This window comes from Anser brachyrhynchus (assembly GCF_964034855.1).
Source record: "Anser brachyrhynchus genome assembly, chromosome: 3".
In the NCBI taxonomy this organism is placed as follows: domain Eukaryota; kingdom Metazoa; phylum Chordata; class Aves; order Anseriformes; family Anatidae; genus Anser; species Anser brachyrhynchus.
Window position 1 is genome coordinate 78168547 of NC_137696.1, and position 26214 is coordinate 78194760.

At 41.0% G+C, this 26214-nt stretch overlaps 1 protein-coding gene across 1 annotated transcript; it reads left to right on the forward strand.

Annotated features, from left to right (window-relative positions):
* Window positions 1-10269: 10269 nt before the first annotated feature.
* On the forward strand, window positions 10270-14739 carry CD24 (CD24 molecule). Its single transcript, XM_080587000.1, has 2 exons — window positions 10270-10477; window positions 12710-14739. The coding sequence occupies exons 1-2, from the start codon at window positions 10409-10411 to the stop codon at window positions 12890-12892; spliced, it is 252 nt and encodes an 83-aa protein (XP_080443126.1). The 5' UTR covers window positions 10270-10408; the 3' UTR covers window positions 12893-14739.
* Window positions 14740-26214: the final 11475 nt, after the last annotated feature.

A 26214-nucleotide genomic window follows, 5' to 3' on the forward strand; every position in this document is an offset into this window, starting at 1 on the left:
CCAGTGCCCAGTTCAGCGAGATTCTGACCAATCTCAGTTGGGAATATAGCTGCCAGCTTTTTCATACTTTCCATCCATATGTCTTAAAATATATATACATCCTTATCAAGAAAAAAAAAGTTAATAAAAGTCACTTTCTTGTATTCACAATGGTGCATGAGTCAGAACAGAAAATGAGTCTCTGAACATTGGGGAGTCCCTGAGCAAAAATGCTAGCTCCCCTGTGGAAAACAAAGCGAAACAAAACAAAACAAATGAACGAACAAAAACAAACAAAAGCAAAAACAAAACAAAACAACTTTTTCATACAACCCACTCTTTTCAGAGCTCTTAGAATGTGATTTACCTCACATAAGATTAAAGTCATGCTCTAACTTTGCTAAGAGTAAAGATATCTTTGTTTACTAAATGTAACCTTTCTAGGCTAATCTGGCCTTACACATTTTTATTGCATCCTCATACTGAAAGGTAATGTAAAGAACTTGCTTAAAGTGTTTCTGTCTTTTGTATTTTTCAGATACCGTGATATAATGGCCCCTTTAAAAAACAGAAAGCAATCAATTCATTGTTCAGTAGCCTTTCCCGCAGGCCTTAGAATTTGCAGAAGGTTAATTGCATTGCCCTCAAACAGGTCCCTCTGCACTCAGAGAGAAAATGTAACTTGGCTGTCATGAACAGGCATCGTGCATCTGATTTATCTCCTCATTGCACAACTCCAAACACAGACATCACCTCTGTCACACTTGCTTCATTTCCCAGTCCAGCTACACGATCCAGCTCTAGCTGTTCTAGTTAGAAGGTACATCATATTAATATTTTGTCTCTGCCACGATGCCTGGCCTTACCAGGGGGTTTGTCAGGATTCATTCAGCCCTGGGTCGTAGAGGAACATGTCACACAGGTCTCCTTGCCACCTAATTCTCTCCATGCCACAGAGTACAAGGAGACATGAAAGCCCTCATTTAAGATTTGTACTCCAGTCACATATCATCTTGGCAACACCCAACCTGGGTCATTAAGTGCATTTTTTACTGACCAAAAAGACCAAAATGAAGGTAATATTCATTATTCCTACTTTCATTATATCAAACCGTAATTGTAACCAAAATGTTCAGACTGGGTAAAGCCCGTAGTGTAATTTATCTCATTTTCCAGTTTACCATTAGATGGCAGTGAATAGCTCCCTGTAAAAGGCTCACAAGCTCAGGCTGCACACTCAGAAGTTTTTCTCAAAAACATGCTAGTCATAGACATATCAGACAAATATGTTATTTAAACTGCCCTCAAGTGATTTTAAGATATATATATATATTAATATCACATGACACCCCAGCAACATACACTTGAAAATTTCAGCTTTGATAAGAAACAGTGATCATTCATCTCAGGCAGATTAATAGTAATCTATGTAACCTTTTGAAGATCAAGTGAGAAATTAGTCAGACCAAGATGTATTACCTTTCCATGGTTTTCTCATACAATTGCTTCATTTTTTCAATGGAGTTCCTCTCTTCTTTATCGTTTTCATTTTGTACACTGCAATATACACTCTACGACATTCAGTCATGAGGAGTTTGGTCATCTTGTTTTGATAGCTCAGAGAGAAAATTCTTAATAACATTTGACCTGTGTATTGGAATCTGTAGTCGAGAACTCCTTCTCCACTGCCTAGGGATTTTTGTTGCCTTTATTTTTCTGTAAGGTCAGTCAAGTGACAGCAGTAGATCTGCTGATACTCATTGCATCTCGAAATAACATCGAGACCACCATATAACTGTTCTAGCCCTGTTAGTAGCTATTAACTCCACCATTATCTATAATGCTATAACTCCCCATACAATGCCCATCTCACCAGATAACTTCTCACTGTGGATTTATCTTCAGCAGTACTTTGCTGGAACCACACACCCTTTAAAGGACGCTGAATATTTCAAGGTGCAGTGAGGAGGTGACTGGACAGTTCTGTGCATGCATATGGCCTAGGAAAACAGAGTGTCCTTGTGTAAGCACCACCTTTAACTTTGCCCATATTCATTTGAATAATGAGCTAAATCTCCCTGACCACTAATTCACCTCTTCCAGTACTACATACCTTCTGTAACTGCTTAGATGCTCTCTTTTCTTAGTCCATAGTCTGGAGAGAATTCCTCTAGCTTGTTGCTTGCATAAAAATCCATGTCCTTACTGTCTCTTTCTCTAAAGCACATCTCTGAAAACTAATCTGGCATGCAGCAGAAATTCTTCTTCTGGTCCTTCCACTGTGGCCTTTCCAGTTGGTACAACGCTCTAAACTGTTTTCCCTTTCTTACACCTTTACCCATATATGTATATATATATATATATATATATATACCCAACTGTGCCATTTTTACTATAGAACTTTCTTTTCCTTCCTTTCTTTCTTTCTTTCTTTCTTTCTTTCTTTCTTTCTTTCTTTCTTTCTTTCTTTCTTTCTTTCTTTCTTTCTTTCTTTCTTTCTTTCTTTCTTTCTTTCTCTTTCTTTCTTTCTTTTTCTTTCTCTCTCTCTCTTTTTTCTCTCTTTCTTTTTCTCTCTTTCTCTCTTTCTCTCTTTCTCTCTCTCTTTCTTTCTTTCTCTCTCTTTCCTTCCTTCCTTCCTTCCTTCCTTCCTTCCTTCCTTCCTTCCTTCCTTCCTTCCTTCCTTCCTTCCGTCCTTCCGTCCTTCCGTCCTTCCGTCCGTCCTTCCGTCCTTCCGTCCTTCCGTCCTTCCTTCCGTCCTTCCTTCCATCCTTCCTTCCTTCCGTCCTTCCTCCCTCCCTCCCTCCCTCCCTCCTTCCTTCCTTCCTTCCTTCCTTCCTTCCTTCCTTCCTTCCTTCCTTCCTTCCTTCCTTCCTTCCTTCCTTCCTTCCTTCCTTCCTTCTTTCCTTCTTTTCCTTCTTTCCTTCTTTCCTTCTTCTCTTTAAGATTCCTTTAATGTCTTCAGCTCCCTTGTACACTGAAACATGGCCCTCTTTCTGACCTTTTGTGTTACCCCTTCATCTCTTCCAATAACAACAGTGTTACAAATTTCTGTCACTTTTTCCCGCAGCCACTTTGGCTTCCTGCACACAGAATCCCTTTCTGGAGGTGAGCAAGGTCTCACAGACCCTCTTTCCTTGCAGCCTACCTATTCCTTGAAAACTCAACTTGGACATCATAGATGGATTTTACATTTTTTAAGTGGTAGAGATATAGCCTTTTGCTAAAGTAGCCTTCCTTTTTTTATTCATCCTTTTCACTACCTGACTAATTCAGCTTTTGTCAGCCAAACAATTGTCTCTTTTACAACACCACACTGAGCTATAATCAGAAAGAAAATAGGGGTAGGCAGTGCAGACTGCTCTGACCACGGCTAAAGAAGCTGATAGAGGCCACCCTAATAAATCTGACCAGTGACCCACCTAAACCAGAAATTAATAGTCTCCTCGACAGTGAAAATCAGTGTTACACCAGTGGTTAAGTACATGAGAGGAAAATAGTAACTTCCATCAGTCAGCCTGGTATTCAATCCAGCTACCCAGAGGTTAAAGGATCCATAGTTCCACTGCTAATTAAATCTCCCCAGTTTGGTGAGAGTTTTGCAACAAAACCTGTGTTGGTTTTTTTTTCCTTTTTTTTTTTCCTCTCACTTCTTTGTTTGCTAATTATATAAAATACAATGTCTTCGGTTTTGAAGTATAAGTTAATGTACTATTTTTTAACACTGGATTTCAGAGTTTCATTCATTATGCAGTGAACATGTTCGGGTCCTGCTGGCTTTTGTTGCTGCTCTAGGATTTACCTAGCTCCCACTAACAGTGGGTGGCAAACGTAATAAAAACTAATCAATTAAGCATTTGTTATTTGAAACTTACTTATTAGCCTTAACAACTATATATTCTATGAGCAAATGTTAATTAGTTTGAATTATTTGTTTACTTCTGTTTCCTCTGTATTCTCCTCAGAATAATGGCTCTACTACTTAGAATATAATGTTCTCTTTTCTAATTAATAGCAACTAATTTGAGATATATGCATGTACGAGTCTAACATAATTAATTTCCAATGAGGGATTTTAGATTGTTGCTCCGTGTACAATTGAAGATTTATTATTCTCTGTTCTTTCTTTCTCTCCTTCTTTCTTTCTTTCTTTCTTTCTTTCTCTTTCTTTCTTTCTTTCTTTCTTTCTTTCTTTCTTTCTTTCTTTCTTTCTTTCAATGTTTTGTGTTGGGTTTGCTTTTAAAAGCAGAAAAAAGGATGTTCCAAGTACTTCAGCTTCCATCGTGACTCAGGAACAACATTATTTTGATCAGCATTTGTAAACATTATTGCATCAGGAAATAGAAATGTACCTGTAGGCTGCAATACACTTTTGATATTTAAAAAAAACAAATAATATAAATAAAGGTGCAATAGGGATGGATAGAATGTCAGAATAATCATATCATTTGGAGTCGAGGACATCTTGTCCTTTCACAGTGTCCAGGTCCAGAGGTATAAAAGATTGTGTAAATCACATAGTAGGAAAATCTGGGATGATCTATCTTTTATGAATGTGTGTCCTTGCAACGCTTGCTGTTTAAACTCTGGGTGTTCTCACTGATAAGCCACCAATCCTTCTCAGCACCTTGCCTAAAGATACCACGTGGTGAGAAGTTCTTCATATAAAAGGGAGATACCTGAATTCTTAACAATGATTCAGGATTCAGCAGTCCATCATTTCAAATCCCAACTGGTCCCTATTTCTAAGATGAAACGGGAGGAGTAGCTTCTAGATCTTGTTCATTTATGCATCTTTGAATCATATTTGTGTGTGTGCATTCTAAAATAAAGGGCTCAAACTTTCTCTGCACCTGATGGACTTGAGAGTGCAAGGGAAAGCAACAAAAATGCATGAGGTTTAGAAATCCTGTTAAAAAGAAAAGATTGAAGAAACTGGACCTGTTCCTCAAAATAAGGAAAAAACTCAGTGACAAACGTCTGAACTAACCATCTAGTCAATTTTGAGAGTGATGTAGGCACCTCCAGGATGTGATTAATCTGTTTCAAATGTCTATGTTGGAATGAGATAAATTACATCGCTTCTCTTCACCATCTATCAAGGGTTTCCGGGGAGACCCACTTGATGTAGACGGTCGCTCTAAGGTGAGCCTTCCTTCCTTCCTCCTTTCAATGCAAGGTGGTTGATAGGTTTTCAATTGCTAAAATTGCTAATTTTGCTATATATAATAATAATAATAATAATTGCTAAGTTTGTTATAAATTTGACCGTCCTTACTATCTGTGTGCTTTACCATGGTGACATAGCAGATTGTTACTTTAAATTTGCAACAAGGACAACTATCTATTAAGGGACATTTTCTGTACAGATAGTTTAACAAAGAAACAGGGGACCTATGGACTGTGGAATACCCTTCACTGAAGTTTTCTGAGAATTATGTTTAAACTTGCCTCCGATCAGAAGATGGAGAAAATGACTTTTGATCCTCTTTATGTCTTCATGTCTATAGACTTCTAATCTGACATTAAGCCTCATGAGCTAAAGGAAAACCCTGGCTTGGTTTTGTACCAGTAACATGATACCAAATAATTCCTGAGCATGATTCAGGGGTTGGCCCAGGCCAGGGACAGCTGCCTTCCAACAGGCAGTTTAGATTCAGCCACTCTTTTCTGGAGGCTAAGAGAGTTTAATAGTATGGAGGTGGCTAGACATGCCAGTTGGCCTGAAGGCCAAAGAACAGGCTCTGTTATTTTTAATTTGTTTGTATTGATGTCACCCAAGAGTTTATTTGACTTAGAGAGAAAGGTGTGCTTTTGAACAGACCTGTAGCCACACTGTACCATGCAAGCTGACACCATCCCCTGAAGTTGACTGGGAAATCATACGACCCATTGCTATATTCACAAGAATATCCCAGCTAAAACCAGGACAGACAGCAATTCTTATCCTCAGCATTTCTTTTGAGAACATTTCCAGAATCATCATGTCACTTCTGGTCAAACTTTCAGTCTTATGATTCCAGGGCTGGAAATCATTGTTTTGCTTACCTCCATAACTACTTACCTCTAATTAAGCAGCCTTATGCTTTTTGCCTCAGGTTGACATATGACAGAAACCATGCTGGAATCCTGGTATAGTGATGGTCTGAATCACGGCAACAAGGTTCATGTCTGAAGACACGTATAGCTGAATCCAATCATCATTTAATACCAAGTGGAGATTTACAACTCCACCAACCCTGCCTTCCATTAAAAGCTCTGCTAACAAAAAATGAATATAAATTCTCCACTGGAAGAGGGAATATAATCCTCAAAATATGTTCCTAGTGCTTAACCAAGATTTATGCCAAACTGCATTGTCCAGATGTCTAAAATGAGTTTCAGCCAGCCAGCTCCCATCAGTATTTCAGTCTTGATCTGCAATGCCAGTGAAGGTGCAGTTGTAAGAAAGGTGCAACTGTAACAAAGGATGCTTCAAAGCAGCTGCGAAGTTTTGATTATGTGGCTGGAGCCCTGATGCTCCCACAAGGTGAGTCCTTCCCACTAGCAAGTAGCAAAAGAAGAACCAGCTTAGGTTATGAAAAGACAGTGTTTGTATAGATTAGAAAATATGGACCTGTGAGTTTCTCAAGGCAAAATCCTTATGGCAAAAATGGACATCAAAGAAACTTATCGCCAGAGGATGTCAGCATAGATCAGCATATGTAGGCTAGACAGTGCACACTGGCAAGCTGGATTTCCCTCTTCAAAGATCTCCTTTGTAAAAAGATCAGAACCTAACACATAAATGCATAACATGCTCACAGCCAGGGATTAACGAAAATAGCTCATAATATAGTTGAGTGAGTACTGAGAGCTGTAGCGCACCCTAGAATGATCTTAAAATGGATGAAGACCCTGGGATGTGCCACAGTGTGTAGAAAGTTTCAGTCTATACACAGCCAAGGAAAGTGAAGAGCTGGTTGGGAGCACAAGATCCAGTGATTCTCATTGGCAATTGATGCTCCTAAAGTATTTAAGCTTAAATGAATTGAGACTGGCAGATAAAAGCCAGAGTAAATTAATGGTTAAGTCAAATTTAGTTCTCATGAACTCCACTCAGTGCTCTGACTACACCTATTTAACTAAAGCTTGTCCAAATTTAACTACATTGCTTTCTAGTACTTTTACATTACTTTTTTAGTACTTTTACATTACTATTCTCAGAGACTACTTCTGTGCTTCCTTTTATAGATGACTATTTTTTTCTGCCTGTCATTTCAGCCAATCCTGTTTGCTATTGTATTATACAAAACAGCACAAGTTTTGCTTCTGTTCACTAGATTGTGAATTGTCTTTTGCAAAGTTAAATCTACTTAAAACTCATCATTGGGATATACAAATTAACTTACATTTAACCCAAAAGATTGAAGTAACTTTAGCCCTTCTCTTTGTTAAGCTTTCTCGTCATATATTCTGTATTTAACTGGGAGAGATGCTGAGTGCTGTTCCAACCTAGAAAAACAAAGGAAGCAGAACAATGAGAGATTTAACAATGGTATTTAACAACATATGTCAGCATCATGAAAACACACAGCTATCAAAGGGCGTGCGATTGTTCTGAGAGAGTATATTTTCTTTCCTGTGGGAAAAAAAATAAAAAAATAAAAATCAGAAGTGCCTTTTGGCCACCAGATAGCAGTGCTTCACTTTTTGCAGTTCTAAACTCAATTACAGCACTTCTTGCCTCTGTAGAAATATTTATATGTTGGGTCCTAGTGTCTTGCTCAGATATATCTCTAACAGAATTCATTTGAGACTTCAGATGAAAATAAATAAATAAATAAAAACTTTGGAATTAAGTGTGATTAGGTGAATCCTAGATCATTTTAGGATTTACGTGTTCAGGAGAAATCATGGATATTGCAGCTTTACTGAGTGGGGGGAGCTGGTTGTAGAAATATAACGGAATGCAGACATTATCATTCCCAATGAGAAAAGTTTCAATGCAAATCTTGCACTTAAATATTTTAGTGCTTCTTCCTTGCTGCTGAAGTATTTCCTTATATGCATTAATATTTCAGGAATATATCAGAAAGGTGTGGTTTTTGGACTCGGAACATAACCTTTACTTAGTTACATTATTTTAGCAATTTATCACTTTTTCCAAATATTTTAAAGCATCTGCATTTTTCTTTATTTAAAAGACTATTAAAGGAGCAGACTTTATAATATTCTTAGCAAGAAGGTATCCCTATTTTTAGTGTATTTTGTTAAAATGGCAGAAGTGTGATATACTATATCATAGTAATTAGCAGTGATATAATGTTGTATAGGTTCACATCACCTTACAAGAACCTTGCACCGGCTTCACTTTTTACAGACATAGTTCCAGACCTCAGGCAAGGTGCACCAGGTACAGAGAATGGGAAAGGCTGTCTGGGTGTTATTCTATCATTCCCATGCATCCCAGCTTTGATTTTAAAGCGTCTCAGCTGCTGCTGTAACCTGAACAGCCAGCTATGGTCCCAAAGGGATCATGCAATTCTGCCTTTCATCCCATACAAGGTGGGAGAGGTTATAATGGAAACTGTCTCTGTCCACTTCACACAAGAATATTCTTCATTGTGGAGAAGAATATCGGAGAGCCCCAGCAGGGCTGCATTCCTTTGGCAGCTCCTCCAGTGGCAGAACAGGGATCTGGTGATAGAACAGTCTGAGACCTCCCTTATTGCTGTGATTCATGTGACTTCTCCCACAGGGAATTTCACCTTTTGTGGTGGTATCCATGTCCGCAGGGTGAAAAGGTGACCTTCTCTCCCATTTGTGGTTTCATTTTAACTGTGACAACTAAAGCAAACTGTTTGCAAGGAAAAGTGGTAACAAGAATGTTCTCAGCATTGTCATCCTTCTTTTATTTGAAGTTGATCGCCGTTCCCTTTTTTCTTCTATTATCTCTCTACAGTCACGAAAACCCAGCTTCTCCAATAACCAGCTTAAAGCAGACAACCAGCAAATATTCAGAAACAGAAAATCCTCAGTTTGATGACTCTTCTCAGAGTTACCCTATGTATAGAATATGCCTCTAACAGCTGGGAACTTGACTCTGACTGTGTTCAGGGATTTAAAACGCAAACAACCACTGAAACCAGGGAAACATTACTCCAGGAGTGCTTTGGGCATTGTGTAACTCTCTGAAGATCTTTCATCTTGGTATAGATTAAGGATTGCATCTTGGGTGGTACAGCTTGCAAAACGCCATTATTCCTAGAAAATCAAGTGGCTATGTCTTTGTCAGGTGTTCTAAAACAATTAAGGTGGGACTGGCTTTAGAATTATATATTTTTGCCTAACGCAAGTCCCAGCATCTGGTCCTGCAGCACAACCATCCGTGTTTCCAGCGCATCAAGACCAAGTTCTAGCAATGCCTGAAGAAGCTCATGGAAAGCAGTCCTGGCCCTGGGGACAGCAAATGAGTCAGGCATGTATTGCTTAACATATGGATCTTTTCCATTTGTTCTGGGATAAACACGAACACATTTTAAAACCTATTGATTAGCTTGAACTAAAGACAACTGAGCATCTTCTTTTAAATGGAAGTAACCACTTCCACAACGAAACCGTCACGTCAGCATCCCTTTTGTACCTTATAAAGTGGACACAGACCATTTTGCTGACTTGTCTGTACACCAAGACACCTGACTGATTATTTGGTGAGGCAGACTATCTTCGGTGAGCTGAGGGAGGATATACAGGGAGGGGAGGATATACAACACAGCCACGACGCCGGCTGTGCCAGGAGCTCGAACCTGTAGCACCGGCTACAACTGGGAGAACCTTCTGTTCCACTTGTTACACGGGTTTCCTGCTCTTTAAGAAATAATGATAATAATAAAATACTTAGATCCAGAGGGCGCCTGAAACTGCAACCTGTGGTCTGAAGCCGGAGCACCGTGCCTGTGGTAAGGCGCCCTCGGCAAGATGCAGAGGAAAGGCAGGACCGCGCCTCCTCAGCCCTGCTGCTGCCATCTGGCAGCACAGCTTTCTCTACCTGTCCCCACCCTTCACCCACCATTTGATGATTTTTTTTAATAAAAAGCTCGATGTTTCCACCAACGTAAGAATTTATCTCGGAGTACTCGCGCTGCCGCGCCGTGCCTCACGCCCTCCGCCACGAAGGCGGGGGCAGCCCGGCGGGCCCCCTCAGGAGCCCCGGGGGGGAAGGCAGCGGCGGTCGGCGGGGGGCGCGGGCAGGCCGTGCCGAGCCGTGCCGGGCCGGGAGGCGCTGAGGGCGGGGGCGGAGGTGTGTGGAGGAGGGGGAAGGCGGCGGAGGGGCGTCACGGCGGCCATAAAAAGGCCGGGCGCGGCTGAGCGGCGCAGCCGTGTCGCTCGCAGCCACAGCGGCGGGAGAAGCGGTGGTGGGGACGGCAGCAGCGGGACAGCAGTGACGGGCATGGGGACGGCGCTGGCGGCGCGGCTCGGCTTGGGGCTCCTGCTCCTGGCGCTCCTCCTACCCACGCAGGTGAGCCCCGGCGGTGGGACGGGAGCGAGCGAGCCCTCCTCGGCTCGTCCGAGCCCTCCTCAGTTGCCCGGTGCCCCGCAGCCGCTGTGGCCCCTCAGGGTCGGGGGGCTCCTGAGGGAGCGGCGGCCGCCATCTCGCTGCCCTGGGAGGCGGCAGCGGGGCGGGAGAGGGCTCAGGGGGCGGCGGTGGAGCCCTCCAAAGCTGAGTTAATTTCAAGAAGAGATGAGCTGAGGGGCAGCGACACCCTGCTCCGAGCCCCCCCTTAAGCGTCTGAGGCTTTGGGTGAGGTCCCGGTGCTCAGGGCATGGCAGGAGTGGGGCGCTTGCTGAGGGGGAGCGGCATCAGCCTCCTGCTGCTGCTACCCTGCTGGCCGGGTCTTAGTCTCGGTGCACAGATAATGCAGTATTGTTGTGCCTGCCTGCCTGCCAGCGGTTCGGCCGAACTGCTCCCGGACACTGAAGCGATGAGCTCTATAGACCTCCTTTTGGGAAGGGTCGGTAAGACGGCGTTGGGAAAACAAGCAACAAAGAGCTTTCTGGAGGCTGTTTTAAATATTTTTAACCCCTTTCTTTGTAAGGAAGAACTTCATCCCTTTTCCATTGTCCTCTGTAGAGCAGGATCATACCTTATGGGTACTGATATCTGTAATGGGCACTGCAGGGAGGTTTGTCTGAGGTCCCTTATACCATGATATTGTGGAACCCCTCTCTTCTGTAGGCATGCATGCACCCACCAGGAATCTAGGCTTTGTGTTCAAAGCAAAGATACCTTTAAAATAATATAACTCAAGTGTGCTGGGTATTGTGTGAAGACAGAAAAAATCCGGAGTAGGTTGGGACTTAAATCCCGCAAACTGATTAGGAGGTTTCTATGCAATTCAGTATTTATCATTTTGACTGCTTTCACACTGTGTGGAAGTGTGTTTCACTGTGATTTTTTAATCTTTATTTATTTTAAAATCTTGCAGTCCTGAATTGCTTCCAGCATGTTCCTGGTTGCCCAGAATCCTAACTACTAGAAGCTGTATACGGTCATGAAATTTTTCTGTGACTTTCTTTTGTTCGGTGGAAAATGCTCAAAGGATATGGTCATACAAGTTTCAAATTTAGCATTGTTTTAATGGCTTCAGCACTGAGCTATTACATATATATATTTCTGTTAAGGGTAGTTAACCTTTGCAGTAGCACTGGAAATATGATGAAGACCTTTTATGGAGAGAATTTACTAAAGTAGGTGCTCTTTTATAAAATGTTCTTACTTTAGCTAACTACCATTGTGTACCAGAAAGCGCTGGTATAATGAAAGTTTCCTGCCGTAGAACTGAAGCCAAGTTTGCCAAACTATACTTTTTTTAGGAGCAGATACGTTGTTCTTGCCCTTGCTTTTCATCCTTGTATATCACACATTCTTCACTAGAAGAGAAGAACACATTAATTTAGCTTTGAAAATTGTCCTGTACATGTGTAGGACATAGCTTGATGCTGAAGTTAAAGTGCAAAATTTTTATGTTCTATGCCTATAATTTGGGGGAGTGGGGGGAAGTGGTTGGTGGTGGAAGGAGACTGTTTTTTACCTTGCTTTCTGTCAGAATCTTTATTTATTGTTATACAGACTTTCCACTGCATTTCTTATGTCTGCTCTAGCATGCCAATAGGTTGTGATTTAATCAGTATAATTCCATTGTTTTAAGTTCTGCAGTTCAGTGCTATCATAGCAAGATAAGAGACGTGAAGCTGAAAAGTCCATTTACACAAGCCTCACTGTTGCTTGAAAGGAATACCCAAAGCAGTTACAGAAATAAAATCAATAGATTCTACGCTGTTTGCTCATATTTCTGTTTGTGGCTCAATCTGCTAAGACAATGGATTCATGCAGTTATCTGGAAGTCCTTTTTATCAAAAGAATTGCTCTATACTTCATAAATATTTTTTTTGGATGAGGTTTTTAGAAACCTACTTCTCTATTCTGTTTTGTTGCAGGGTTTTGGTAAAACTATAGCTCTATAACAAAAAACATTTAGAAAAATTTTAGATTTATTTCCTTTGAATTCAAGAAACAGGACTTATTAAACAACTTTATCCTTCTCTGTACAACAAGAGGCATGAGCAACTGTGGGTATTATATGAGTACTGTGACTGTGTGGTGTTACATGTTGTTAATTACTACTAATTTGTCTTTTGATTAAAAAAAATAAACAACACTTCTATTTAACTTTTTCTACCCACATTCTAGATCTACTGCAATCCCAATGGAACAAGTCCAACACCTTCAAACAACCCTTCAGCAGCTTCCACTTTGTCAGCTGTCATAAATTCAGTGAACAGTACCACCCCTCATGGACACGGAAATTGCCTTCACTCTGCCACAAGCCTCCTTTTCATTCTCTCAGTTTCTCTTCTGTATTTTTGCTGTTAAGAGACTCTGGCAGGGAAATGGCTACCACTCCCCACCCAGTTTCCTGAACCATCTGAGATGGCTAGATCTTCGACCCAGCATGAAAATGAATCAGTCCAAACTCTGCATCAAACCGGCTTGGTTCCACTCCATACTGTAATTAGTACCAGTCTGACCTAGAGAATCACCTGCTGTTCTCACTTTCCAGAGCTGACCCAATATGAAAAGGATGTGACCAACTTCAGCACGGAGGTTAAAAAAAAAAAAAAACAAAACCTCTCTCACCAAATGAGTTTGAATTCGAAGTACAAGATGGAAGCAAAAAGACAGTATTGACAACTCCCGATTTAAAGCTGAGAAGAAGTGCAGTGTCCTTGTAACAGTGTTGGATGGTAACACTTCAAGGCAGAAGGCTAGAGACTTTATCTACCACTTAGAATGACAACTTGAAGAGATTTTTATCTTCCTTTTAAGTTCATTAAAGTCAGTAGCTCATAGAAATGCTAGAAAACACAGAAAAGCTCAAATGGTTCTGTTCCTTTCACAGCCTGTATGGTTATAATCAATGGGTAGTAAGAAGGTATGCAAAAGACACAAAGTAACAGTGAGAAGGGTTTCTTCTAGATTTAATTTGTATGAAATTGCTATGAGGCTAAAACAGAACACCAAATTTTGTAAGAATCCTTATTTTTATTTAATTTCTGAGTTCTAACCAAGTGGCTAGTCAGGCAGGACTAGTTTTGAAATGTTGAAAATCAACAGTTTTCCTAAGAGTTGAATTATTTACCATGGGGATTTGGTTTTGACACTTTATTTAAATTGTTCATATATTAAACCCTATGTGCCAGAGTAATGAGGTGTGGAAACATTGGGAAAAGTACCAGGAGCTTTTTGTAAATGAAGTTCAGACAAAAAAAAAAAGTCAAGGGATAACAATCTCCTCTTTCCCCTATTTCTCCTCCCAGTTCTACAAGTTGTGCAAGTCCTTTTTGCTCCTGGAACTTTCCTTAATTATGAAGGATTTATAGAACCTCTTAAGTAATGTTTTAGTGCTGCTTTTTTTTTTGGCACAAAGTAAATAACTTACTGTTTTGTTTTGAAGAGTTTTCATTGTGATGGTTTACTTTAAACATGGGCTAATATTTGTGGTGGGGAGAAGGAACGGGGAGAGGAGAGAAAAACGCCAAAAAATAAGACATTAAATGATTAGGTGTTTGGAATCTGAAGACTGGAGTCTCAACTTAATCAATTTAAAAATGACCTTTGTAAATACTTTTTAAAAACTTTCTGAATCAAAATTGCTACACTTGCACAGATTGTTTCTGCATCATTCAACCCTTTAGATAATAGCATTTGGTAGTTGATCAAAGTAAGCTTTGTTAAGGAAGTTCAACTACCTTAATAACAGCTGGTAAGGAAAAAAGTTGATATAACAGGAGCATATATGATCATATCACTCTGTATATAGATATCTATCTCAGTATAAGATCATGTCAAACAAAAGTGGCTCCCAATTTTTTTAAAATCCACATCTTCCAGTTACATTACCACCAATCCAGGTTATCAGATATTAATAGCAAACTAACACACATTCCTGTCAGTGAGTATACATGGCATTTCCTTATGCTTATCATTTGTATTGAGTAAAATGTTAATGATTGTTATTTTTGTGTTTGTGTAATTATGCTTTGATTTATTAGCTACTGATTTTCATTTGGGGGGGGGAACTGTAAATAAAACAGTGGACAGGCAATGCATTCTAGGTGCACTTCCAGACACTCCTACAAGAACTTGTAACTTGCCTGCGTTAAGTGAATGAGCTGTTAAGCAAGACAGTGTATGTGATTAAAAACCTCAAGGTCTAGAAACACTGATGTGTGTTAGTTTTATTTCTCTCTCTCTAAGGTTTAGTGATATTAAAAGCCTGGGTTCTACTCTGAAATCAGTGAGTAAATCAGTGAGTGAGATTTTAATATTTCTAATAACTAGTAGCTTTTCTGTATTCATTCCAGCCTCTTCCCTTTCAAAGTAGTGTGCTTTCATTTTAGGTGAACAGTGCTTAAACAGAGTTTTCCTTTGTTTCTTGTTGTGGCAGTGAGTTATTTCCCTTATAACAGCTAAAGCTGTTTTTCAGCTTGTGGTTATCGAGCCTGTGAATTAACTGCTTGAGGTTTCTGACTCCCAACTCCCACACACTACATGAATATAACAGGAATATTCTAATAATACAAGTTTCACCATGCTTAATGAAGGACAGAGGCTAGAAGAAGCAGTAATATGTGCGCTATTTCATTGAAGAGCAAAAAATAAACTGGATCAGAACTCAAAATACAGGTATTTACAGTTCATGATATTCCAGAGTTGTGGGGTTTTTTCATTTATGCTCCTTTCTAATAACCCTATGTTCTGCATGATCATCTTTACTCCCTAGATGTGGAGCAATGCACTTAAAAATGCCCAGCTACTTAGGCAAGCTGCACAACAATCTGCATTTTTTTCAGTGGGAAAGAGGCCCCCAGAGAGGCCTCCCGAGGCTCAGGAGGGAAGGCAGAGCGGCAGCCCTTTGATTGTGTTCCTTTACTTTTCCAGTAGGCTGAACAAATCCAAGAAGCAGAAGGGGTTTATCAAAGCTCGCCCTTTGAGCATATCTTGGAATCTGCGGGGACTGTCGGAGTGCATTGTTCCCCTATTTAGCTTCCCTCTCAATGCTTCTAGAAGGAAGCATGAAGATAAAATGTTATAGCAACTGCTACCTGGCTGTGTATTTTTTTGGCAAAACAAATTTGAAAACACAAATATTCAAAGACTGAGAACAAAGGCTGCGATGATAGGCCTTCATTCTATGATGTATCAGTAAAATGAATGAAACAGAGGAACGTGCCTGGAGTTCAGCGTTTGCTAAATATTTAAATGAACTAGGATGGTTGGTTTAATTGGTGGTGTGTTTTCCTTTTTTCTTTTTATTTTTTTTGAAAAAAAAAAAGGAACAGATTGGTTTTTAATAGCATTTAGGCATATTTAAACTCTCTCGAGTTTTCACCAGACCAGTTGACTGATTTAGAAAAATGATGGGGTCACCTTTGTTCCGTTCCATTCCATCGCAGAACAATGGAATCACTGAGGAAGAAATCCACATGGAGAAAGAGAACTTGATGGATTTATTTAACGGAAGGGGAAGGCGGAAGGCAAGGGAGGAGAATATAGCCTCCCTGCTTCATGACTATCCCATTTTTTAAAATGACACCTCTAATAAGTGGAACCAGCTCTCACCTATGCCTCTCACTTTCACAGATCTGCCCAGCTGGAACGTGTCTGGATAATGTATATTGCAATGACTGAAACGATTCTTCTGTTTGATGCATGGCACTGCTTTTGTTGTAAATGTGCTAGCCACATATGTCCCGAATAAAGTATAACATTATTGTTTGAACGAAATGACCCACAAGGAGCACTCAAAATTTGTGTGCAGCCTACTGTTCATTCTTTCACAAAATCATATTCCTTAATTTTTTTTTTTTCAAATCAGTTTTCATCTGTTTCAGAAAAATGCAGGGGCTTTGAGCGTCTTTCATGCAGTGAAAATCTCCAGGTGGTGAAGTATCCCAGGCCACGTACGGCACTGTTCATAACAACCCATAAGCTTCTGCTAGCGGCCTCCTTGTTTGCAGCAAGATGAAATGGCGTGCCCTGAGCCTTTCTCCACGTGTGCAAAGGCAGGGCGTGTGGGGCTGTGGTGCTGTGCTAAGGATAGCCCCCCTCTCTCCATGGGGAGACGTGATGTTGTTGATGTCTCAATAAAAGACTTTTTCAGATGAACGCAGCACTATTTTGCCAAACTATCCCCAGCTTTTAGCCTAAGTCCTCAGATGCTTAGGATTTGCCCATGCAATGCAAATGTTCTCAAGCCAGCTCGAGGTAGGAGCACACTAATTTCATTAGCACGGAGTGGTTTCTCCGGAGAGCAGCTCTGAGGCAGCCTCTTGGGCTGTGGGAGGGCTCCTGGGAACCAACACTTGCAGGGCCTGGCCCTTGTCATGCATCTGCCCAAGTCAGCGTTTCCCTGCACTCAGGTTACATCAGGCTCCACAGCACAGCTCTCAGTGACACCTTCTATCTGCAAGTGAGGACGTATATAAACACGCGTGTGTTAGGGGTATTTCAGAGCGATTTGCATTTGGTGTGCATTCAGGCTTCACGGGGATGCGATTTGCCCGTATATGACTAAAATGACCTAGGTGGCAGACATTGTCATTCAGCGTCTGTGTTGTAACAGATACAATTGGAAACATTTCTTGTTTTTGCATTACAGATAACTTTGAAATGGGATCTGTCGGCTCTGCCTCGCAGCAGCACAAAGCCCTTCGTTATATAGCCCACGCTGCATTCTGCGCGCCGTACAGGTCTACCGTGCCCTGACGGATGGAGAAGCTGGGTACTTTAAATCCATCGTTTTTATCTGCAGCAGCTCTAAGAGCACGAGGCTGTCTGCAAGACGTGCTCTAAGACGTGCTGCTTCCACCATTATGCGGTAGCCTTGGGAAAGATACTTGATCCTTGCGTTGGTTATCAGCCTTCAGTTTTCCAAGTGAAGCCCTCAGCTTCCTGCTCATGAATGCATAATTGCTCCGGTTTAGTCTTCATCAAAACGTCTGTAATGAACGACCTGGAGCTGAAGAAAAACATAGTTAATTTAATCCAGCCCAACCACAACCCTGATCTAACAAAATCTCGTCTAGGAAGGGCCATTCAAATCTCTTTTGAATCCAGCAGTACTCCCTCCAATGTATGCGCTATAAATACATGAATAAAACATTTTCAAGCTTTTCAGAAGCGATCCGAGACCCTTTCATGCTTTCAGCTTAGCAGGAGCTGTGCTTTAACAACTAATGGGGATACAATATAAAAATTGAGCACGCAGCAGAATTAAATCGTGGTAGCTTGGTTTTGCTGCATAAACTGAATGATCACATTCCACCAAAATCTCTCTTGAATGACCTGGTGTGAAAAGTATTCTTTATGTGGCACAAATTATTAAAGGAAGCAACGCCTCTTTAAAGCAATTGTTCTGTTTCCCTCTTTTCAACAGCTGCCGCTGAAAACACAGCTTGGGCATTTTGCAGATTGCTTACGGTGCACAATTTGGACTTACAGGCTGCAGTCATAATACTGAAACGTGTAAGCTTCACATGACAAAACCTGCATGTTTTTTTCTACTGAATTATACAGAACACAGATTTTGGTTTTGTTAGGTAAGGCACAGCTTTGAGACTGGGGAGGTATGTCTACCAGAATAAAATAACAAATGCAGATTGTCTGATTGACCAGACCAGTAGGATTGAAAACTGATTGTGTACATGCAGTTAATCATAGTGTTCAGAGCTATAATAGCAAGGATTAAAAAATTTTAAATTGGATGGAAACTCTCACGTTTTGGGGACCTCCACTGGTTAGGAGTCAGGGAGAATTTCCCCTGCAATCAGACGACCTGCTAGCTGTTTAAGGCTTTCTCCCTTGAGAAGCTGGTCTGGGGGCATGTTAATAGCATGAAAGCAGTCCCGATGGAGCCTTGGCTCTAACGTGGCAGTTCCAGGGTTTTAACGCTTAGCTACAAAGAAGTCTTTAAAAAACAGCAAGAAGAGTCTCTAGGCTTTGGCAGGACTGTGAGGGTAATGCAAAGACATGATGGCATTAACGCCCTAAGACATGATGATATTTGTTGTCATGTATCTACTGTACTTACTATCTACAACTCTTCTTGGTGTTTTCTAAAATTTGCTGGCAGCTAGTGTCTTTTCATAAGCTTACAGCGGTATCATCAAATCCCATTTTTAGGCTAATCTCACTACTCTTATTTTGCTCTTTCCTGTTTCAGGAAACTAATAGAAAACTACATTCAGCGTGGTTGATTTTTTTCAACTTGAAATTATTCTTTGCCTCCATTCTGAACTTCTCAGGCTCCCATAAGGTGTGCACTCTTGTAAAATACTAACAGTAGATGAACCATCATGAAATATTACCAGATTTGTGTGTGTGTGTGTGCTTTTTTTTTTTTTCCCCTGCCAGTCTGTGTTTTTACTGAAATTAAATTATCAAAACAACACTCAGTTGTTTCTAGGACACGATGCAAACTCCACATTAATTTAGCCCTGGTAATGTGTCATTGATCTAAGCCCTCTGCCACAGTTTCACAGTGAGCAAAAGGACATTGCCAACATGGTGGAGAAACTGGTAAACGTAAACTCCTGTGACCTGAGCTGGATGTCAGGCTTGATCCCAAAGCATGTGATCCTATATGCTAGGGCTTTGTGGGTATTGCTATCTAGCTGATATGGGTCTGGGATTTGAATTACTATTTCAACGTGTTTCCATTTAGCACGTTTGTTCTCACTCAGCGATGCAGGCTGGTACTGTTCAGCTTCTACTTTGCTTGTGTTTTTCTCCAGTCTTATGTCGTGCATTCCTCAAAGCAGAGGCAGTCACTGCTGAGTGTCTGCAAAACCCCTACCAGCCATTATCTGTTCGTCAGAAGGTTTTACATTGCTTTCCGTAACAGCCATAATTAAAGCCCATGTCTTCAAAGGTAATTTGGTGTCTGACTTCTAGTTCCTGTTGAAGTTAGTATCCTTGTGGGTTGCGGTCTGACTGCTTTCCATGTAAATTAGTAACAATACAGAAAGCTTTTATGGATCTTCTGGGGTCTCTGCTCACTTTTCAGGGAAACAACGGTTGAGCTCCTTTCTTTTTTGTTTTTCTTGCTTCCTCTATTATAGGAGATGTTCTTGTTTGGAAATACCTTTCCATCAAGGAAACACCTTTCCATCAAGGTGGCAACTCTCACCTGTGCTACAGGGTGACGGAAGGGTTTTTTGGAGTTCAGCTTTGCCTGTTTTCCATCGCTTGCTAGCATTCCTGCCATGGGGAGAGGCCCCCATGATGGAGGCAGTGCCCTGCAGGCAGCCAGGCTCTTTAGGTAGTTCAGACCAGGGATGCCTTGGGGGCTTGGTCAGGCCCCAGGTTTGGGCTTGACCCAGTACTGAAGACCTGAACTGCAGGTTTGTGCTGATTTTGAAAAAACTGGGTGCTGAAAGAGAGGTTTGAATGAGAGGTTGATGAACTGGGAATCTTGCAGGCTGCATTTTCTTCCAGATGAACCCTTCAAATTTGAATTCCAGGAACACTGAGGTATGGTATTTACTCTTATCATTTATGTTATTGTCACACTCAAACTATCAGATGACATAGTCTCGGCCCTGAAAAGCTTGCAACCTTACTTCAAAAACAGACATAACAGATGTATAGACAGAGAAGGACAAAGAAAAATATGATTCCTAACCATCTCTACACACCCACAGTGCATATATTGATATGTATCTTAAGGGCCTCACGTCAAAGTTGTGCTTGAAGTGATGCTTGAAGGAGAGGAATGGCGTGAGCTTGTGAATATCTACCAGATACTACTTCTGAGAGAACAAGTGGTAGAAAGAACCCAGGTACTTTCTGGAAAATACAACAGTAACCCACCCAGCAAGGCACAGGTTCATGGCAAGACTTCGCTGGGAGCAAGGGACGATGTTGCCTGCCCACACAGGATCTCCTCCCAGTCCCCTCCACCTCCCTCGGGGTAATCACCTCCTCACTGCGGGGCAGTGGGGGATGATTATTGTCTCTGGGGCAGTGGGGGATGATTATTGTCTCTGCTGTTAAAAACAGGTTGCCTTAAATGCAAGTCTGGAGGTACTTGGTGCAGCAGGATCCAGTTGTTTGCCTAGAGGACTGGGATGGGAAGGAGAACTGGGGAAGGTAGAGAGGGGGAGAACAAAAGGGGCTGGAATTAGGATAACCACGAGAAAACAGAGTAATGACAGGGTTGAAGGAGGCAGTGGCAGTGCAGAGTCACAAGCCCTGGGGCCATGGGGGCAATGAGGCCCTCTGCCCTCCCACCTGCAGCAGGCAAGGCTCCACTGCCCTGCAGCCCCCTCGGGGCGAGAGGGAGCTGCTGGCTGCAGATTAGGATCAGGGCAAACCCCGGGCTGGGACCTGAGAAGCAGGTTTCTCCCCAGGGTGGAAGCTGAAGCTGGAGCCCACGGTGGTGGCACGCACTTCTGAACTCCTCAGCTCGAGAGCATCAAAAGCAGGTTGGGAGAAATGATTATTACCCTTCATTTGTCTACCGTGGGACCACATTCACAACACAGTGTGCAGCATGAGATCCCACCAGCACAAGAGTAGACAGAAAGGCCAGAAGAAAGCCACAGAGGTGGTCTCAGACTTGGAACGTGTACTGTAAGAGGAGAGGCATAGAGAACAGTGTTTCATCAGCCTGGGAAAAGGAGGACAAACTGGGATTTCCTTGAGTCTTTCACCATCCTGAAGAGGAGGGTGGGTTGGGAGAAGGCAGAGCTGGGCTAGGATCTGCTGTGGAAGAGGGCAACATCATGAAGGGACTGAAAAAAAGAGAAATATCTGAAAAATGTTTATAGTAAATCCTTCACCAGAAGTCTTAACAAGCCCCAAGGATGTAGTTATTGTGTTCAGTTTTGGACGCTGCACTTAAGAGGTACAAGCCATTAGAGTTTAGAGTTGAGCAATAGAAACCATGAGAGGTGTGGATGGACAAAATAGAAAGAGTAGAGCTTATTCAGTTGTGAGATAGAAGTGGGAAGCGTAATGCAACTTGCAGGTGAGAGGCAGCTGCTAGGACATAGGGAATTGCCCATCCTTCGTGCGTGCTCTCAAGAGAAAAAAATCACCCACTTCAGCTGCCTCAGGGAGGACGTCAGCTCATGGGCAAGGTAGAAATAACCTCTGGAGAAAGTGGCGGAGAGAATGAGCGCTGAGCTAGGTTGTTGAGGAGCTATGGATGTTTCTGAAAACAGGTTCAATAAACATCATTTGGGAGTAGTTTAGATCTAGCTGATCATGCCTTTGGGAAAAGGGAGAACTGGATGGCCTCTCACTGCCCTTTCTTTTCTCTAATTCTGCAATAATAGCATTGTTACCATCCGTCAGTTCCTGTAAATGGGAATTTTCTTCTGTGAAAAATGACCTTTTAAACAAAATAATCCAAATGAATAATATCGAGTTGCCCTAGCTTCCCACTTTTGAGAGCACTGCCTTCCTAAATCAGTTGCTTGGATATTGAACGTTCAGATAGATCCTCTGAGATTTAATAAAGGCTCTTTTCAGGTGGATAATACAAGCTTAAATGTCATGCCTGAGTTAGACTTCAGCTTTCTGTGTGTGTGTTTAGTGCCTAAAGTAGACACAATCTCTTTTGTTTCAACTATGTTAATATAAAAAATATAGCCACAGATAACTCCAGGCTTGTGCATTTACTATGTCATTTTCCCCTTGTGGTGACCAGTTGTCAGTAATCAGGGGAGGTTTGGAAGCATCTTTCCCCAACACCTGCTAGCAAGACTTGTGGATATATGTCTCTGGCTCCTACCCATGCCTCCAGTTAGCAAATCCTCATAACTAGATAGTCCTTTCGGGTGCTTGGGGTAGAGCTCTGCAGGGTATGTTTGAAAAAGGGCTATCACAACTTCACCACAGCCCTAACTATGGCAGGTGGGAGGTGTGAAGACTCTTGCACAAGTAGACATCGGTCTTCAGAAGCAGGAGGAGAAACTTCAGCTTGCACAGCACTCCTTGGAGCTGGAGATCTGCAAAGCATGTGTCAGAGAGGCTAGTGTCTCCATAGCAGGTGTCAGCGGGTGCTCTCTTTACCTCGGGTCTGCAGAGAAATTTGTGTAGTGCGTGACAAAAGGCCAAAGCAGCCAAGGATTTGGGGGATATGCAGAATTGTTTCAGTAAATGGCATAGCTACACAGAGCTCTAGCAGAGCTGGTATAAGGACAAAGGGAAAGAAAGAAAGATGGGCGTCTTGCAGGGGTAAAAATGACAGTGACATCATTTTAATGACGGTGCAGGGTGGGGATAAGGAATTGTTATCAAATTACTATTCTTTTGCTTCTGAAGTTAACTTTATTATCTTCTAATGAACATCCCCATGAGCACCGATGCTGAGGGAATTCCTATAGATTGTGATTTCTGTAATTATTCTGTATTATCAGAAATAACAGACACCGTCCTTGCAAGACGAGCCTTTAGAAAGGCTTGCTGTCTTTTTATATGAGATAAGTGTATGTGATTCCCGTTTTCTTAATCAAGGTTTTTAGATGATATTTCCCTTTTCCCAACTTTTTTTTTCACGGGGTGAGTAGGAACTTAATTTTGTTTGAGACTTCAACCACCCTGCCAAATCCAGTTGAGATGGCCATTGGGTTCAAATGCATGAACTGAAGAAATGCAGAGATGTACATGCACCACACGATCACACAAGCTAGAAGTCAGTTAGCCTGGCTGAAAATTAAGGGAGTTTTAAATGACAAAAAAATCTGCCATACATTTGATTGCATGGGGGAGGGTGTAGGGAAGGGGAAAGCAAGTTCAAAGAAGGTGTTTGTAGATGCTCTCCTTGAAATATGCTTCTGTATGTGGCAACACTTAACATGGTGATAAAGCATTGTCAAATGGCCTGAATTTACTGTGCTTGAAATTGAAAGAGGAGTTACTGAAATTTTAGTAAATGCACAGGAGACCTGGGGCTCATAATACACTATGAAAGGTTTGTTTGTTTCGTTGAATTTGCATCTTTCAACCTTTCATTTTCTGTGGAAGGAGATATAATATGAACAACTTTTTTAACAACAAAGATTCTCTAAAGGTTACAATAGTCTCTGTAGTAGTCTATTCAGCATATTCAGAATGCAAAGCAGTTTCACATCAGAGTCTTTATGAGAGTTTTTTCATTACAGGAGGACATGCAAAGCACTCAACAATTTTTATTTTTATTTTTTTAATTTCAGATAAGGGTGAATCAAAAAATGTATGGAGCTTTTTCTTTGTATTTTTAAGAGACTTTTAAATACTTTTCCTATCAAACACAAATAGGAAAATGGCTGTATTTCTAGGTATTTGGGGACTCTTTTGAAGCAGTGAGCAAAGGAATGCTTAATGCTTTGAAACTATCTATTGTCAACGCTATCAATTATTTTAACATCTTTTCAAAAGCAAAACAGGATCCTCACCAGACCAGCTTTGTGTCCTGTTTTTCTTGCTCTGACAGATTGTCTATCTGTGCTGTAACAAGAAGATGGTCAGACTACCTTAATACTTAGCACATGATACTTTCTTCAAAATGCTTTGTGAATATCAGCAAGCATATCAACAACCTGTGTTTCTCCAGTGAATACTTGCGTAGCTGAATACAAGTAACAGATCCCCACTCTTTGTATAATCTTGTGGGAGTCATTATACACAGGTGTTAATTTTAAAGCCTTTCAGATATTAAGTAGGGAAAAATCAGACCTTTTTGAGAAACTAAGCTAAGACCCATTGGATTTCTTGTGATTAGTAGCATTGTCTGTTGAAGGCTTAGTACTACTGAGGTCTGGTTTTCTAATTTTAGCTGGGATTTTTGTTGGAAGCCAAAGACTGCAGCATTGAATTCTGATTGAAGCAGTTGTTTTGTTATTTGCAATGTATAGGGATTGAGAAAAGCTTTTGGGACTCTACTAGTTCTTCTTGTTTTTACTTACTTTTTCCTACCTCTTTCAAGATGCATCAAGAGAAGTAAAAATCTGTCTTGAGCCTGGCAAGAAAGACAGAGAATACAGTATGAAAACTTTATATCTTGGAGGTTTGTTGTGATAAAACTGTGTTGGGAGGGGGATACTTATTTTATAAAGAGCTCTCATTTATCAGAGATGTAAGGTTGTGATGCCAGGCAAGGTGATAAAGAAATGGGGCAGTTGATTGTTCAGTTCCTGATATCAGAAACAGTTAGACGCTAACAATACGATTTGAATCATGATGTGTGTTGTGGTTAGAAAAATGAAAACCTCTTCATCTCAGAGGAAGAAATAACTTGGAAAAGTTGAGGAAACTGCACCTGGGAGATTTCTAAGGAGCGGTAATACCCTTGTACATGTTCTTATCGCTGAATGCTCAACATTTGTATGTAAGAAAAATGCAATGAGGAAAACCAAATGGGATATGAAGTTTTCTGATTATATGTTATTTGGTTTACATGACCTTTCCTGTTTTCATATTTTCCATTAGAAACTATTTCCTTTTGCTATTTCAACCATTTTCTTCCCCACTGTTCTATTTTTAGTGTTAATTAAATTTTTCCTGTGATATTCAGTGCATGAATCTGTGTCTGGTTTTGACTATTTTAGCATCAGCTATAATGTCCCCCTCCCCAGTCTTAAACTGTGCATATTTCTGAGAGGCTTTTTTATGACCTAGAAATTTGTACTGTATCTTAAAGATTTGTTCCCTTCATTTCTGCCCCACTAGCAGGATTTTTTTTTTCTCAGAAGAAATTATTTTTTAAATAACTATGTAGAACTGATTCTTTTTGCAGCTTTCTGTAAAAAATCTGTTATTTTCCTCTGCTTTAAAATCATAAATTGATAATACAGATGGTAAGAATATTCTGAACTTGTTGAATCATTACAAAAGCTCTGTAATTGCATTTATTATTAATGCTTTTCATTAGTAAGTTCCTTGAGTTTACATTGGTCCTTTCATCCGAAAGGCTTGTGGTACCGTGTAATAAAACATCCATTACATCTTAAAACACCCCGGAAGACAAATGAGTCCTCACTGAGAGAGGAACCAAGGCAAGGACTTGTTACCAGACAGGAGCAGTGAGCCAGTGGCAGAAGGAAGAATAATTCTCTTGAGGCTCCACTTCTCCCCTTGTGTTTCAGCCACCTGAATTTGTCAGGGAACTTTGAAAGAGCAGTATATACACTTCACCAAGTCACAAGCATAGTTTTCTTACAGGACAGCTTACTAACAAGAAGGATTTCTTGCATGTTATTGGCACCACATGAGAATTTTGCTTTTCTCAGATTAAGGGAGGAGAAAGTGATTGAACTAAACAAGAAAAGATTGGGAAAAGAGCAAACCGAAAACTGCCTACAAAGAATGCGCAGGCCAGACTGAGGGTGTGGAATGAGCTGACCATCAGTCATATTATAGAGACTATAAAAGAAATGAACAAAATACAGTTCATCTCATAACGAAACAGCATGTCGCACAAAGGAGATTGGCATCCTGCTAAATTATTTCTGTTCCTCAGTCTGCATTTGCCTCTCCTGTTAAGTCTAGAAGCAGCCTAAATTAGCTGGTCTTCTTTACTCCTATACCAAATGCAAAGATTTCCTTCCCAAAAGTAGAGCCAGTGAACAGGACGGGGTACCATTTACATTGCAGTTCAAGAGCAACAGGAACAAAGAATTATCTGAGGTGACCTCAAAGCTTGACAC